This window comes from Periplaneta americana, chromosome 8 (genome assembly GCF_040183065.1).
Source record: "Periplaneta americana isolate PAMFEO1 chromosome 8, P.americana_PAMFEO1_priV1, whole genome shotgun sequence".
Lineage (NCBI taxonomy): Eukaryota > Metazoa > Arthropoda > Insecta > Blattodea > Blattidae > Periplaneta > Periplaneta americana.
The window spans coordinates 7,051,329-7,068,260 of record NC_091124.1 but is presented as its reverse complement, the minus strand read 5'-3'; the positions used below and the strand labels follow the sequence as shown (position 1 = coordinate 7,068,260).

At 35.5% G+C, this 16,932-nt stretch overlaps 2 protein-coding genes across 8 annotated transcripts in view; both read right to left on the bottom strand.

Annotated features, from left to right (window-relative positions):
* The window catches only part of LOC138704439 (ankyrin-1-like), a 55,886-nt gene that overhangs the window by 31,165 nt on the left and 7,789 nt on the right, over positions 1–16,932 (bottom strand). For 2 of the 7 annotated variants that reach the window (XM_069832310.1, XM_069832317.1), the window contains exon 1: positions 8,895–9,033. Coding sequence is in view for 4 of the 7 variants with exons in the window: in XM_069832314.1 (XP_069688415.1) it covers positions 11,111–11,289; positions 11,377–11,664; positions 13,457–13,505 (516 nt within the window). In the remaining 3 variants the exon portion in view is untranslated. Of the gene's footprint in view, positions 1–8,894; positions 9,034–11,110; positions 11,290–11,376; positions 11,665–13,456; positions 13,580–13,659; positions 13,854–13,924; positions 14,034–16,932 lie in introns of those variants that run through there. The other 5 variants (XM_069832314.1, XM_069832313.1, XM_069832315.1 and 2 more) reach the window with 5 other exon arrangements.
* Positions 7,066–9,111, bottom strand: LOC138704270 (ankyrin-1-like). Its single transcript, XM_069832141.1, has one exon. The coding sequence runs from the start codon at positions 9,109–9,111 to the stop codon at positions 7,066–7,068; it is 2,046 nt and encodes a 681-aa protein (XP_069688242.1).

Below are 16,932 nucleotides of genomic sequence, written 5' to 3'. Positions count from 1 at the left end.
CCCAGAGAATGCTAAAACCTTGGTTATTTTTGGTTGAAATTTTCAAATTATATGTTTTCGAAAGTTTTCCTATTTTTGCATATTATCTTCTGAGTCAGCAACTACGATTTGGTCATCTGCAAACAGTAATGTGTCTAAGGTTGTATCATTTAGCAAATACTGTGTGTTCAATTGTTCTTTCCATTCCCTGGTCAACTCATCTACATATAAATTAAATAATAGTGGGGATAGTGGACAGCCTTGTTTCACACCTTTGTGTTGTTTTCCTTGAATTTTTCGAGGTTTTATTTTTTATTCTCACACTAATTTCTGCAATTATATACAGGATTTGTATTGCCCTTACTAATTTTGTGGTATATCTTTCAATTGTAGGATTGACCATAGCTTTCTCCTGTTCACATTGTCCAATGCCTTTTCATAGTCTATAAATGTTATAAATGTGGGTACATTGAACTCGCGATGTTTTTCTATTAGTTGTGACACTGAGAATACACAGTCTATGCATGATCTGTTGCGTCTAAACCCCATTCTGCTCTTCAAGGAGGATTATATTATTATTATTATTATTATTATTATTATTATTATTATTATTATTTCCTATTTCAAATTAATTATACAATGGACATACAGACAATCGATCATAAAATGAGAGCAAACTTCTGTAAAAGATTTAACCTGTCCCATGAGATGAAGGTCTGAGAATGAGATAGTCATATTTTTAACAAAAATAGCTTTTTGTGCGAGTGCATCCTTACACAAATAGGAAAGCTACTAGTAAAATATTATAAAAATTACTCAACAAAAGACGTAAGTATATGTTGAAATAATTATGATACCGCACCTAACGGCATTGGACCCTAAACTTTTAATACACTCTCCTGTATAATTATGTATTTGTGATTAGTATTAAATCATTGTCACCTCTTCATTTCAGTGGCTGTTTAAGCGACGGAACATTTAATCAGCAATAGTTTTGACCTTCCCCCCAGAAAACTAAATCGACATGTTCTTTTACAAAATCATCACATCCTCCGCATATCTAAAATTATTAACGGTTGGAAGTTTTGAAAAGAACATACAGTATATTACCTTCTGCATTCTACTGTGTAATGCTTTTTGTGTTATGTATATATGATATGTGTTGTTTTTTTTTTGTTTCTATTGTTACATATCGGATATATTAATTTAATTGCCGCAAAATACAAAATAAGTAACTTTAAACAACTCGTTTATTTTTAATGGCTCTTGTGTTTGGTTGTGCCTTACACTTAATGTGGATTAGATTAGATTAGATTAGATTAGATTAGATTAGATTAGAATTAGATTAGATTAGATTAAAGTCCCTGTTTTGTCCATTCCCCACATTTCTCTTTTGTGGTCGGTTTTTGTTTTCACTCTGTGTGTTATGCTTTGTCCAATGAGGCAATCCCGTTATTGGGAAAGCTGAAAGAGTGTTTTTACAATACATCATGACGCATTTCTTTTAAGGTACACATATGCTACGGACATAGTCAATATAAAACAAAACAAAGTGAATATGTTATTAACAAAGGACTGAAAGTATTCACCAATACTATAAAAGGGATGGTTAATCATCCATTGCTTTAAAACATTCTTAAATGTATTATAGCTAACAGTGTGTGCAGACTTATGTAATCTATTAAACATACTATAGATACTGCCATTGACATAAATTATTTTTCTTTTTTTCCCCCAGTCTAACATTAGATTCAGCCAAGTAAAATTGTATCTTGTATTATAATTATAATGATCAGATCTGTGATAATAATTTGCCAAGTTATTCTTTACCTTCAGCACAGAAGTGTAGATGTACAGCAGTGTCGTATGCTGAACCTGAAGTTTGGGTGTTCTGTTAAAAAATATATAGTTGGTCTATCTCGCACAATTATTATAGGCCTAAGTGAAATATCGGGTCAACATTAACTGCCATTTTTAATATATAATTATATAATTTATAAATAATAACTATGGGGCGGATGTTGATGACCTAAAAATCTACTTAAAATGATCATTAAAATGCCCTTAAACTAAAGGAAAAATGACATAACATTAAAAGAAAATGACATTTAAATATTATTCAAAGTACTCGCACCAAAACTTCTTAAAAATTAATCACCTTGTTTCAATGATGCCCTGCAAATGCCGGAGAAAAAGAGGCAACTACAAATAACGTTATTCAAAATTGCATTATTTATGATCAAACAATAACTATGGCCAGCAAAATAACCTGTTTGAAGTTCCACAACCCTCTAACTATTCTACAATTTCATATTGTGAAATAGAAAAATGTCTAGTGTATTGTTCGCTTTTTGTTTTATATTGTTGCACTAAATTCGGAAGTGGCGGGGTAGGTCTACCCTTATTCACTATATGTAATTTCTCTCCTAGTGGGCGAGAAGAGAATGGCTTTTGCAAAAGATCTTTTACAGTGCACATTTCCAAGTGCTATTATAATTAAATAAGTCATTTAAATTGTTCACTGCGCTGGCAGACAACTATGAACCCTAGTAAAACCTAAACACAGTAGATTCACTCACACAAACAGTAAACACACACGTCAAACACAATATTTTGTATCGCTATTGACAAGTTGAGCTGCCTGTATGCAGTACGACCTGCGAGCTTGAGAGAAGCGAGTATCCCCACCATGCCACCTTGCGCGCACAGAGAATTATGGCAGTAACTCTCAGTAAGGGTTGTTCTTTTGTATGGACAGGACAACCAGATCAGAACTCATCCTCCTTCGTCAGGCAGAGCGTACGTTATAAAAACAAAAACGAAAGCCGTTCTGGGGATGGTATGCACATTCAACCAGCAGGCATTTAAAATATTTTAATGGTAATGAATTAAAATTAGTCTTGAACTTTATAGTCAACTTCCAATGAGATTACCACGCATTTAAATTGTGATAAACTAAAATTATTGTTGCATTATATAAAACAACTTAAAATAAAAAATGAGATTACCGAATTTACAGGGTGTCCAGCACACACCTTGAACATCTGCAATATACGCCCCTGATGTAAAGATTAATAACAGTAAGAATAGCCTCAGTTATGAATAGTGGCTTACAGCGCGCATCATAAACAGAACCAATTAAAACACGTAAGGCTTTATTTGTAATAGGAGAACATTAGATACTCTAGAACTATTTCCACATACAATAATACCATAGGTTATTATGCCATTAAAGAAGGCAAAATAAGCACTTCTTACATATGTTTTAGGCACCAGTATTTTCAATTTACTTAATAAATAAATAACTGTTGACAGTTTAGTACAAACATAATCAATATGGGGGGCCCCAAGATAATTTGGGATCCAGTACAATTCCTAAAAGTTTAGCAAATGACTGATAGTTGAAAATTGAGGGATCACATAACGTAAATAACACATGTTGTGTCTTAGTCTGAGTTAAACAGAATCCATTAGCCTCAAATCACGCAGCTGCCTCATTAAAGGAATTGTCCATAATAAAACAATTATGCCATCACTAGTATGATACAAATTAGTATCATCAGCAAATACAATCGAGTTACTATAAATATTTTAGGCAGATTATTTATCATAATTAAAACTAACAGAGGTCCCAAAACAGAGCCTAGAGGGACCCCAACAGAAACGGATTCAGAATTAGAATTAAAAACATTCAAGGCGACACATTCACTATGATCAGAGAAATAATTTATTATCAGGTCCAAATTAATTCCATTGATACCATAATATTTAAGTTCAGAAATTAAAATTTCGTGAGAAACAGTATCAAATGCTTTTCATAAGTCGCACAAGGAAGCAAAGGTATTGCAATGTTTATCAAATCCTGAAGTGTTGAACATATCAACTGCATCAATAGTAGTTACACTCTTGCTAAAACCACATGGAGAACAACTAAACAAATGATAAGATTTAAAATATTCAAACAATTTTAAATACACAACTGTTTCAATAATTTTGGAAAAATTAGGAACTAATGAAATGGGTCTGTAGTTTTCAGACTTAGCTCGGTCATCCTTTTTAAATACAGGAATTAGTTTGGCAAACTTTAACATACCAGGAAAAACACAAGTAGAAAAGCATTGATTAAAGCAATGTGTGAGGGGTACCAAATATAAGGAATAATCTGCTTGATCATGTCAGTTCTTATATCATAAATATCTCTACCTTTGCTTGGTAAGTAACCTAGGCTATTTAAGACTCTCAGCTTCACAATATTCTGAGAGGGATAATGTTCATTATTTTACATCAATAGCACAATTCATTCATTGTGCCTCACAAGTTTTGCCTTAATTACAATTATTCAAGGTGGTAGATTTAAAATAATATTCCTATTTTTACTCTTACACATTATGTTTATGTCTGTAGATGTCTCTCTTTTCATATCACTTTATATTTTGTTCAATTTTCATGACGTAAATGAATATAAATTTGTACTGCCTATTATTACTAGGGCTTTGCCCTCTTGTAGGCAACCAAATAAATAAATTTAATCAAGTCTCTAACATGTCAGTGTTCTCTGAATTTTGATTCTGTCCTGCTCACATTTGACTGAGAATAGGTGGCCGATCTGGATGGATTTCGTTAAAAATTCTGAATACCTCTTGTTGTCAACGTCTTTTGTCACCAAATGCGATCATCATCATCTCTTGAAATGTAACATATAGTCAGAGTTTACATTGTACTTGGGTCTTCTGTCACCAAATGCGATCATCATCATCTCTTGAAATGTAACATATAGTCTGAGTTTACATTGTACTTGGGTTGTTCAGAGGTAACAATCATTTCTCCTAAAGTTAGACTATATTTATTTATTTACTTATTTAGAAATGGGTCCCCAATACAGTATATTAAATTATTGATAAACATTTTTATTTCAATATCAATGTAATACCGTATGCGGTAAAAGAAATGACACTGGAATTAATGAGTCAAAACAAATGACACTGAATTTATTGCTCATCTCTTGTCCACGTTTCCCTAGTGACGAAATATTTATTTATTTATTCATTTATTTATTTATTTATTTATTTATTGTATATAATAGCCTAGATCATACATGTAACAGATAGGTCATCACTATGTTAAAATCGTTTGCACTTTGAAGAGAACAACCGCCAGGAATGCCACTCGTCTGCCGTAAACAAACACGAGATGGCACTACAGTAACTAATGCAATTAAAATTGGAATTATGACATCACTCCTTATGTAACAACTAGATGGCAGCATAGTAAACCTGACAAAAGTTGTTAATGTCAAAGCCTATAAAGCCGACCTATCTGGGGTAAGTTATATGTGATCTAGAATTCTAGAATAATAGCTTGACACATTGTGAATTCAGTGTTGTGTTGATTTCTGCAATTATGTTTCTCACAACATAGGAGAAGGTATTTATTGCGGAACATTTATTTCCTGTCACATGGAGTAGGACATCAGGACGGGACAAATTTGTCCCACATTAAAGAACAGTATCAGGATCCATATGCAACATACACTTTTCAGATGAAAGTCATATTCACCTTCATGACTACATCACCCGAAAAAACAATTCGTTTTTTAGGTTTTTAACAGCCTAATGTCATTATACAGAAAGCACCTCACAGAACGCAGGTTATGATTTGGTTCACAGTGCCCGTTCATGTAGTATTGTGCCCTTATTTCGTCGAGGATTCTGCACAGAATCCAAAAACAGTAACCCACGTGCTCTACAGAGATCTCAATATTACCCCATTCGTGCGGGACTTGCAAGGTTTTTGTCGCGCCAGAAACTTACTCTTCCAACGACAATGGATGCAGCAAGATGGCTCTACAACCCACATCTCAGGGAAGTCACTTGACCTTCTGCAACGACACTTTGTACATTGCCTAATTTCTCGTGGAAATCCATTCACTTGGATGACCACTAAACTAATAATTAATCATAAAATAAGTGCAGAACAAAACTGTCAGTTCTCAGTTCACAGTTCGCTTGTTCTTGCCTAGTTCTTCTAGCTCACTGTTCAAGTTCACTGCACGTCGAACTCAGATCCTCCGGATGCGTCGTCTTCGCCAGGCCACTGCCACAGTTATGGACTCACTCAAGTTCACTGCACGTCCAACTCAGATCCTCCGGATACGTCGCCGCTGTCCAAGACAAGACTTGAAGGCTGACTGAAGACTAACTAACTCTCGTCAGCAGCTCATGGTGTTATTTATTTACCACGGACATTTGGAATGTTCTGCGTCGCGAAGCTTCTGGACCTCCAAAGCAATCTGCTCCCAGATGCTTTCTTAGGTCTGCCCAGCCACAGCAGCTTTTCTCCCCCCTTGCTCCGTACCACTGCTAGCTTCAGGGGTTAATTTTTCCATTTCCCCGCAACCTTCCTTCTCGCCAGATGCGCGCACAACTCCCCGACACAACCAGAATATTCCAAAAGGCGCCACATTATGTATTTATGTATATATGTATATTATATATATATATATAATATGATGATGTGTTATGTTCTTATAATACACATAAGTAAACAAAATAATATTTACAAGTAATTTATTAATATTAAAATTTCCTTGCATCACGTTTATATCGTTATATCGTCCACACCTGTGGAGTAACGGTTAGTGCGTATAACCGCAAAACCAGGTGGCATAGGTTCAATTCCCGGTCGGAGCAAGTTACCTGGTTGAGGTTTTTTCGGGGCTTTCCCTCAACCCAATATTAGCAAATGCTGGGTAACATTCGATGCTGGACCCCGGACTCATTTCACCAGCATTATCACCTTCATCTCATTCAGACGCTTAATAACCTAAGATGTTTATAAAGCGTCGAAAAATAACCTACTAAAATAAAAAAATGTTTATATCTTACTGTGCAAATTATAACGAATAGCGCAACTAATAACTTCAAATTAAAAAAACAAAAAGAAAAAAAAAACCACTTATATTGATATATAGCCTAGCAATTCCTGTAACAGTAACAAAGGAAAGTAGGTAAGGAACTGTCTTAAACTTCATAACGCTATCAGCATTACAGCATCGTACAAGATAATTCATGCAACTACAGCACAATGTCATTCTTTCAGTCCTGACAGATATTCTACCACTTCACGTCTGTTCGCCTGCCTGGCCAAGTCTAACGGTGTCTTGCCACTTTTATAACTAGCTATAGGGCTCACACCAGACCCGATAAGAAACCCAACTATTTGTAAATGACCCTCAAATGCCGCCCAGTGAAGGGCTGTTTTTCCTTCATTGTCCACAACATCAGGGACAGCGCCTACCTTGATAAGAATCTCAACGTCTTGCAAGTTACCATTTTTTGCCGCATGATGGAGCGGAGTCTTGCCCTCATTGTCCACTACGTTTGGATTAGCGCCTGCTTTGACAAGAATCTGACTAATTTCAAAGAAACCTTTAAGTGCCGCGAAATGGAGCGGTGTTAAACCTTCTTTACCAACAAAGTCTAGGTTAGCACCTGCTTCGATAAGATACTGAGTAACTTGCAAGTTACCCTCTATTGCTGCCCAGTGTAGTGGTGAATAACCCTCATTGTCCAAAAGATTTATGCTAGCGCCTGCTTGGATAAGATACTGAGTAACTTGCAAGTGATTCCCTATTGCTGCCCAATGGAGTGGTGTATAACCCCTATTGTTAGCAAGATTTATGCTAGCACCTGCTTTGACAAGATACTGAGTAACTTGCAAGTGACCCTCCATTGCTGCACAGTGGAGCGGTGTATTACCCCCATTGTCCAAAAGATTTATGCTAGCGCCTGCTTCGATAAGATACTGCGTAACTTGCAAGTGATCTTCTATTGCTGCCCAATGGAGCGGTGTATAACCCCCATTGTCAGCAAGATTTATGCTAGCGCCTGCTTTGATAAGATACTGAGTAATTTGCAAGTGACCCTCTATTGCTGCCCAGTGGAGCGGTGTATGACCCCCATTGTCCACAAGATTTATGCTAGCGCTTACTTCGATAAGATACTGCGTAACTTGCAAGTGATCCCCTATTGCTGCATAATGGAGCGCTGTATTACCCCTACTGTCAGCAAGATTTATGCTAGCGCCTGCTTCAATAAGATACTGAGTAACTTGCAAGTGATCCTCTTTTGCTGACCAGTGGAGCGCTGTTCTCCGCTCTCTGTCCACAGCGTCTGTCCGAGCTCCCGCTTTGATAAGCGACTGAGTAATTTGCAAATGACCCATAACTGCTGCCAAAAGAAGTGGTGTCTTACCTTCGTTGTCCACAACATTTACTTCAGCGCCAGCACTGATAAGAAACTGAGTAAGTAAAAAGTCACTTTTAAGGATTGTTATGTGTATTAGTGACCTTCCCAGCCTATCCCGTGAGGAAGGACTCAATCCCAAATTTAGAAATATTTCCATCATCAAAACGGATCCTGAATGTGTTGCAGGAACTATAGCTGTTTCATTGAAAGCGTTCTTATGCAAAGGGTCTGCACCAAGGGATACGAGAAATTTCACTACAGACACAGAGCCTGATCTAGCAGCGAAGAACAAGAGACTGTTACCATTAACATCAACAGACCGTGGCTTCGCACCTATGTCTATCAATTTACGAACAAGTGAATCAGATCCTGATCGTGCTGCATAAAATATCGCAGTACGATCTTTGCTGTCCGTGCAATTCTGATCAGTGCCCCATGACAAGAATGCTTGGACGAGTGGTACAGATCCTGACAGAGCCGCAAACAGAAAGGGTGGAACAGTATCAACACTTTCATTGTTAGAGATCGGGTTTATGCCGCGAGCAAGAAATATTTCTACTACAGAAAGTGATCCCGACCACACTGCGCAATGAAAGGGAGTTAATATCTTTCTGTACTCAAATCCATCTCCAAATATATCACAAAGAAATCCTGCAGAAAAATTTGCACCTGTGTTCAAAAGTAGCTGTGTTAATTTGATGTGCCTTTGTCGGGAAGCCTCACAAAGTGGATTTTTGTCAGAATCTTTCCCTGTATCTACTGGTGTTCCCAACGTCAGCAGCACAGATGCCAATATGACGTCTCCAATCTTGGCTGCTTCTAACAGACGTTTTTGTCTCTCAGCAGAATCAAGTGTAGAGAGTTCCTGTGAAGAAACACATTGCATCAGGTTATGTGTGGTCAGAGTTCGAGTTGAAGTGGGGAAAGCCAGACAATTTCCCCTTCCTGGACTTTTTCCCCCATCTTCTGTATTCTTGCATTCATTCCGTTCCTGGGAAAGAAAATTCCTATCTTTCGTTCTTACATGTTCTAGTATTATTAGCGATTCTTTTCTAACATTGCATTTCCGAAGACTTCCTCTGATTTTCTGTGCTGCGGTCGAAACATTTTCCTCCTCTAGAGTGAATTTGGTATAGTGAGCTTATTCTAAATGCAGTTTGTAAACGAGGGTTTCAAAGCCAAAGTGATGAAAGTCAGGTGTTTTGACATTTCGACTTATGAATGCCAGAAAAATCTGTGAACTTTTCTTTTGTTTCTAAATTTCAAACAACATTATACTTGCACAAATAGCCATTTAAATCGTATTTCAACACATATTTCAATAATTGCAAAATGTTAAAAATATATCTTATTTTTTGCAATTGCTGACTTACATTGCTGTTGCTTTTATTCCTGCAAATATAACCTGGATTACAACATCAAAATATTATCCTTATGTCTAAATATAATATATCAAACATTTTAGGCAGTGTTCTTTTTAACTATGCCAGAAATAGCCTTCGATGTTCCTTATTTTCATGAACGTTTGTCACTACTGTAGTTTTCATAATACAATTTTGTAATTAATTGACTTGTGAATTATCGACCACATACGGTGTAGCAAAGCAAGTATTATCATGGCACCAGATATTCAAAATACCATGTCAGGTGCCACAGTAATTAAAATTCATGTTAACGACAATAATAAAGTTTATAATATACAATTTTATAATAATAAACTTTAAAACAGAATATATAGAGGACATCATTCCAAGCACGACGTACCAACAAAACTGCACGTTTTCATTAGAGCCATTTTAATATAAACCAATTTTTTCTATGCTTGTCTACTTAACAGGGTACTTTCTCTGATTCTTCCTCATGCCAGTTGTAGTTCTCAAATGATTGTCTTCGAACATTAACAGACTGCATTAAAATATTTGAATAACGCTACATTTGTTGATAACGTCGTAGTTGTATGAGGCTTTCGATATTATAATAGGTGTAAATATAAAAAAAAAGAAGAAAAAAAACGAACATTATTATGTCAATGACAAATTACCCTCTGCCTTATATTTTTATCACTTGAAATATTGTGTACGACCTAATTCCATAATCTACTACAATTGAACCCACCTAATATTCAAGTTGAATAGTGATGAGAAAATGACACGACAGAAACGAATCGTTAAATAATAAGACATCATGTTGAAGAGGGGGATTGAAACTAGCTTGGCTTCGATTTCAGATCTTGCCACTAACATTAATGTTGTTGTTGTTGTTATTATTATTATTATTATTAAAATTATTATCATCATCATCATCATTATTCATAATATTATTGTAGGGTTATCTCAAATTTATTTTCCTTTGTTAACTCATAGTATATCTAGCACCAGTATGAAAAATTGTACAGTCTCTACATTACAAAACAAACAGCAATTAGTCCTCTATCTAGAAACGAGAAAAGAAATTATGTTACAAATTGTAGATCAAAATTTATTCCAAATGATTACAAAAACAAATTAAACTATTATATGCAAACACATTTCATTTATGTGAAAACTAGAGCCCAACACAACATGGATTTACTAATACTTAGTCGACAGTAACTAATCGCATCTCAAACGAGGCGACAAACTGGTTTTATGTACTTCAATTATAGCCAAGCATTCAATGTAGTTCCATATAATATTTTGGTTCATAAGACAGTCTTTCTCTGAGTTATGTAAACTGATTTCAAACCTGTTTTACATAAAAGTACATCTATATAACTAACTCTGAGTCCGTATAACTTGAGCTGTATTCCTACTGATTTCTTCCTAAGTCATCAGCAGAATAAGTGAAAAGTGTGAAATGCAATATATCTACTCATTTTACATATCAGACATCTGAGGAACACTCACCCCACATTGGTCGTATTCTTTCATTATATTGTGGTTCCAGTCCCTGATGGTGACGTCACACCCCTCATACTCCCATGCAATGCCACCGTCATGCGAAGTTCCACAGCTCAGTTCTGGTTCCTCAACACTGATGCCGCACGTGGAGGCAGTTTCCATGGAAACGTGAAAATCAGGAACAACTGCAATCACACAGATACAGATTCAATAGGCATGCATTCATTGTGTCCTGGTTGTGAAATACCACCACAAAAGTATGGAGAACCAACCTTGTACGATCACAGTCCAGTTGAGGCATTCGTTACTCCAGACGTCGAACCCTTTCAAAAAGTAGACGCCGGACTGAAACCGGTCCACCCTCCAGATATGGAGCTTCATTTTAAACTCCTCCCTGGTGATGGTCACTCTGTGATCGAAATCTCCCAGTTTCATATTTCCTGGACCGAAGAACCACAAGTTATCTTCGTCTGACTCCACGTAAGCTTCCAGTGTCACGCTGACCCCTTCTCTCACGCGTATTATGTGTGGTGTTAAGGGCTTTAGAACCAAGCTGTAACCTGGATCAGAACAGGCAGTTCAAAGTATGTCATCGTCCTTCATTAAGGAGATAATATTCACTGTGGTTCAAAGAGGAAGTTCTTAACATTATCATGAACATCCAAGCAGCCATACAATCTATAATTTCACAACAGTCTACAAAATGCGCTGAAATTCAACATTGTAAGAAAATTACCTATTATATAATGAAAGAATCAATTTCACAATGGTATTCTTCCCATTGTGGTGTAAATGGAAAACGGATAAAAGGGTACTGAAATTTTACAATCGTCTAATAATGGACTTCTATTCTATTCTGTAAAACAACTAATTATATGTAAATTCAGTGGTCCCCAATAACAACGAATTTCGGATGCAAGAAAAGGCAAAACCTGGGAAATGTTATTGACTAACTTCGAGATTATTCTAGAAGGTCCAAATATATCTGCCGATGTAATGTTCAGGTTGGTAACAGGTCATGGTTGTTTGGCAAGCCACCTGCACAGGATCAGAATTGCAAATCAAGATTTCAGGTATAACTCCCTGTAAAGTTGATTTGAATAATTTCGAGGGAAAATTTGTTCCGGAGCCGGGTATCGAACCCGGGAACTTTGGTTTAACGTACCAGAATTTCTATACATGCGCCTATGCACTGTGATGCAAATGAAGAGATGCACATGGGACACATCAAATGCTACAAGGACATTAAAGTCATACAAAAGTACCTGCGTGCAAGACGGCCAATGACTTTATTGTCAAGTGCTAGGCATTCGTCCAACAGCACTGCTCAAAACAATTTGGGAACACCCATAATAAATTGTACAGGTTTTTCGTTTTCGAAGCTGTGATGGTGAAAATTGGTAAATATATAAACTGAAATATTTATTGCATCTATGGTTAAGAATTTTAAATATTAACGGCCTCAATTCAGAGTAATTACCTGAAATAAGAAAAGTTTGGTTATGGAAGGCCAAGACAACTTCTAATTGGTCAGCTTTCTCACATTGCTATGATAACAAATACTGATTAGTGCCTTGTTTATTAAAGCTTCTGACAAAATGAGACATTTCATTGAGTTTAAAGTGTATCATGCTCTACTTCTCTTACGAAAAGGTCAATCTCTGCAAAAAAAAAGGGCTACAGAGTTTGATGTTTCTCTTTCTGTGGTCTCCACATTACGCAACAGGCACACAGAGACAGATCAATATTGCAGAAAATTAATAATTTTGCGAATTATTGAAATCTGAATGCACATTGTTACTTCATTATAAATCTACATCAGATGGTTCCCTTCTCAGTTATGTAGTCAGAGTCATGAGTGTGAGAACCACCGACTGGGCCGAGAAGAATCCAATATGGAGGAGGAATGGGCATTGTTATTTTCAAATTTTAGTTCTTTATTTTCGATAAACATAAAAACTAACATTGTATAAATACAATTAACTTTGATTAATACGCAAATCTGTCTGTAGATTACAATTTTTAATTTTTTCTGTCTGAGAAATAAGAAAGAAAAGCCAGATTTCTAACTAGTTGCTGACACCAAAATGTATAGCAAATTCTTTGAAGAAAATGTGGCACATACATTTATGAAAATAATAACAGGAAAGGTTGGAGAATGTTGGGTTTGTAGTGAAACACCTGCCCTTGAGTAGAACTCTATTAATGAATCTATATCAGATATAGCCTAATTCCAATTTCGTATGACTGTGAACAAAAGAGTCCAAAGGTAATTAAATTATAATACAGTCCAGGTTGTCACACTAGGGAACAATGCAAACAACTGATAAAATTTAAAAAAGCGTTACTTACATGCAATGATGCACCCCAGGAGTATAGCGATGTGTCCTGCGAAATCCATTCTCAACTGGGTCTAGGATGAGCTGATTCAACTATCACAACAATAGGTTGTGTACGACTGCACGTGACTTGAATCTGTAGAAAAAGATAATGCTGTTACATGCTTCAATTTTCTGAAATAAGGCAGAAAACTGGCAGGATTCTGCACCGCTAACCTGTGAGAACCGAAGATTTGTTAATCCTACGAGCTCCTGAACTGTGAAAATATATTTAGTCTCTAATCTGTAGCAAATCAAGCTGATATAAATTTCATGAGTTCCTCAACTCTGAAAATGGATTAACTAATATTAAACAACTTTACAAAGTCTGAGAAATTAAAATATAAATTCCACGATTTCCTGAACTCTTAAATCAAACTTTATATGATTCAACTCGAATCTATGTAATAAGATCACAAACTATTTTAGAAATTATTAAGACCTGAATTGAAGAAATTGACTGAACAGGATTCAAAGCTTCTCTAAAATGATAAGACCAGAAAACAACGCTATGATTGCGAGGCCGACATTATGTACCGCAGGACATTTCCTGTTACACCTCATCCTGACGTCAAATGATGTACTGAATAGATAAGGAAGATCTCAAAACGCACATGAGTTAATGATGTAACAGGAAGCGGAAATATTTTCAACACATATTTTGAAGGAAGCTTATGTCGATGTCGAAAGTCAGACAAAACAGAAATCTTTAAAAACATGAGAACAATACTTGTAATATCCACAGCTTTGAAGTTTTTATTATGCACTTAAGAATTTTCCATTCATTATTTACCACGATGAAAGCATAGCACTCTAATTATGTGATTTCTTAATTCATTACAGGCATAAGATTCATTCACTTACCATTCCTCCATACACATGTTGAAAAATTGAGAAAACGTAACTGACATAGCAAAAAATTCTTAAGGAATCCAAATGTATGTTGTTTCCTGTAGCAGCAGAGCCATCTGATGGCACCTACAGTAAATAACATGTCATTATTTTGCCATGTGCGCAATATTCTTCATATATCCTTTAAGTACCATGTACTCTCTAGAAGCTAATTTCCCTTCGGGTATCTTCACTACAATTCGGGAACAAGCGATGTTACATGTTGTTGGATCACGTTCCCTGATACCTACAGTTATAATTAAAGTATTCTGTGTGTTACTTTATAGTGTAATGGTAGCGTTCTGGCCTAATATTCGTGAGGTCCTGCGTTCGAACACAACCTAGTGTTTTTATGTTCCTTTTGCTTTGTTTTTAAGAGAGAGAGAGAGAGAGAAAATAAACATAATTGCTCCTGTCTCTTTTATGATTATTTTACCAGTTAACATCAGATTCTTGAATATATTATGCCATGATATCATCATTATTTATTATGACATTATGGCTGCAAATGGAAAGAAAATAAGATTTTATTCTCAACAAAAATACAAAACAAACTTACTTTCGTCTGCTTTATAACATTCAAACAATTAATTAACTTTACACTTTAGAAGAATTTGATAAATGTTTTCTTCATCCTCGGATAGCACTCTAATTATGTGATTTATTAATTCGTTGCAGACATACGATTCATTCACCTTACATTCCTCGATATACTTGTTGAGAAATTATGAACATGTAACTGATTAAGCAAAAAATTCTTAAGGAATTCAAATGTAAGTTCTTTCGTGTAGCAGCAAGGCCATCTGATGGCACCTACAGTTAATAACATGTCATTATTTTGGCATGTGTGCACATAATTATCTGTACGCTATAATATGTTCTTCGTATATTCTGCAAGTTCCATGTATGTCATATTCTCAATACCCACACAAAGGACACACAGACAATCTACCAGAAAATGAGGACATACAACACATACGCAAACTCACTCACCTAGAATTTAGTAATACATTAAACACACAGTTGCGCAGGAATCAATTTTAGGTATATTATTATTATTATCATCATCAAATGCTCTTCGGATTAGGCCATTCGGCCTGTTCTGTCTCCTGGATTCAGCTGGTCCCTCCAATGCTTCTGCAGTCTCCCGATGTTTCTCCTTCCTCTTGGTGTGTAGTTTAGGATATTTTGTGGTATTCTTTCTGGGGCATTCTCATCACATGGTCGTACCAACGTCTTCTGTATGTATCTAGAATTGTAGTTATGTTTTGTATTTTTAATATGTTGTGAATGTCCTCGTTTCTTTGGTGATCAAGAAGTGTATAACCTGCTAGTGACCTTAAGAGTCGTAGCTCTGTTGCTTCTGGTCTTCTGTGAGGTGAGTGTCCATGTTTCAGAACCATATAATAGTGTTGGTACGATTAGTGTTTTGTAAAATTTTTAAACAGTCTCAGTTCTAACCTTCTTCAGCAGTGTTCTTTTAGTAGTGCTTATGAGTTGCTGATATTTAGCCATTTTATTGTCAAAATCCTTAGGGGAAATGTGAGAGAGGTTGCAACCTAAATAATCAAAAGAGTTAACTTGTTCTAATATATGATTATCTACAACTATTTTTTGATCTGATGGAATTTGACCCAGAGAATGCTAAAACCTTGGTTTTTTTTTTTTTTTGTTGAAATTTTCAAATTATATGTTTTCGAAAGTTTTCCTAATTTGTATATTGCTCTTCGCATATTATCTTCTGAGTCAGCAACTACGATTTGGTTATCTGCAAACAGTAATGTGTCTAAGGTTGTATCATTTAGCAAATAATGTGTGTTCAATTGTTCTTTCCATTCCCTGGTCAACTCATCTACATATACATTAAATAATAGTGGGTATAGTGGACAGCCTTGTTTCACTCCTTGTGCTGTTTTCCTTGAATTTTTCGAGGATTTATTTTTTATTCTCACACTAATTTCTGCAATTATATACAGGATTTGTATTGCCCTTACTAATTTTGTGGTATATCTTTCAATTGTAGGATTGACCATAGCTTTCTCCTGTTCACATTGTCCAATGCCTTTTCATAGTCTATAAATGTTATAAATGTGGGTACATTGAACTCGCGATGTTTTTCTATTAGTTGTGACACTGAGAATACACAGTCTATGCATGATCTGTTGCGTCTAAACCCCATTCTGCTCTTCAAGGAGGATTATATTATTATTATTATTATTATTATTATTATTATTATTATTATTATTATTTCCTATTTCAAATTAATTATACAATGGACATACAGACAATCGATCATAAAATGAGAGCAAACTTCTGTAAAAGATTTAACCTGTCCCATGAGATGAAGGTCTGAGAATGAGATAGTCATATTTTTAACAAAAATAGCTTTTTGTGCGAGTGCATCCTTACACAAATAGGAAAGCTACTAGTAAAATATTATAAAAATTACTCAACAAAAGACGTAAGTATATGTTGAAATAATTATGATACCGCACCTAATGGCATTGGACCCTAAACTTTTAATACACTCTCCTGTATAATTATGTATTTGTGATTAGT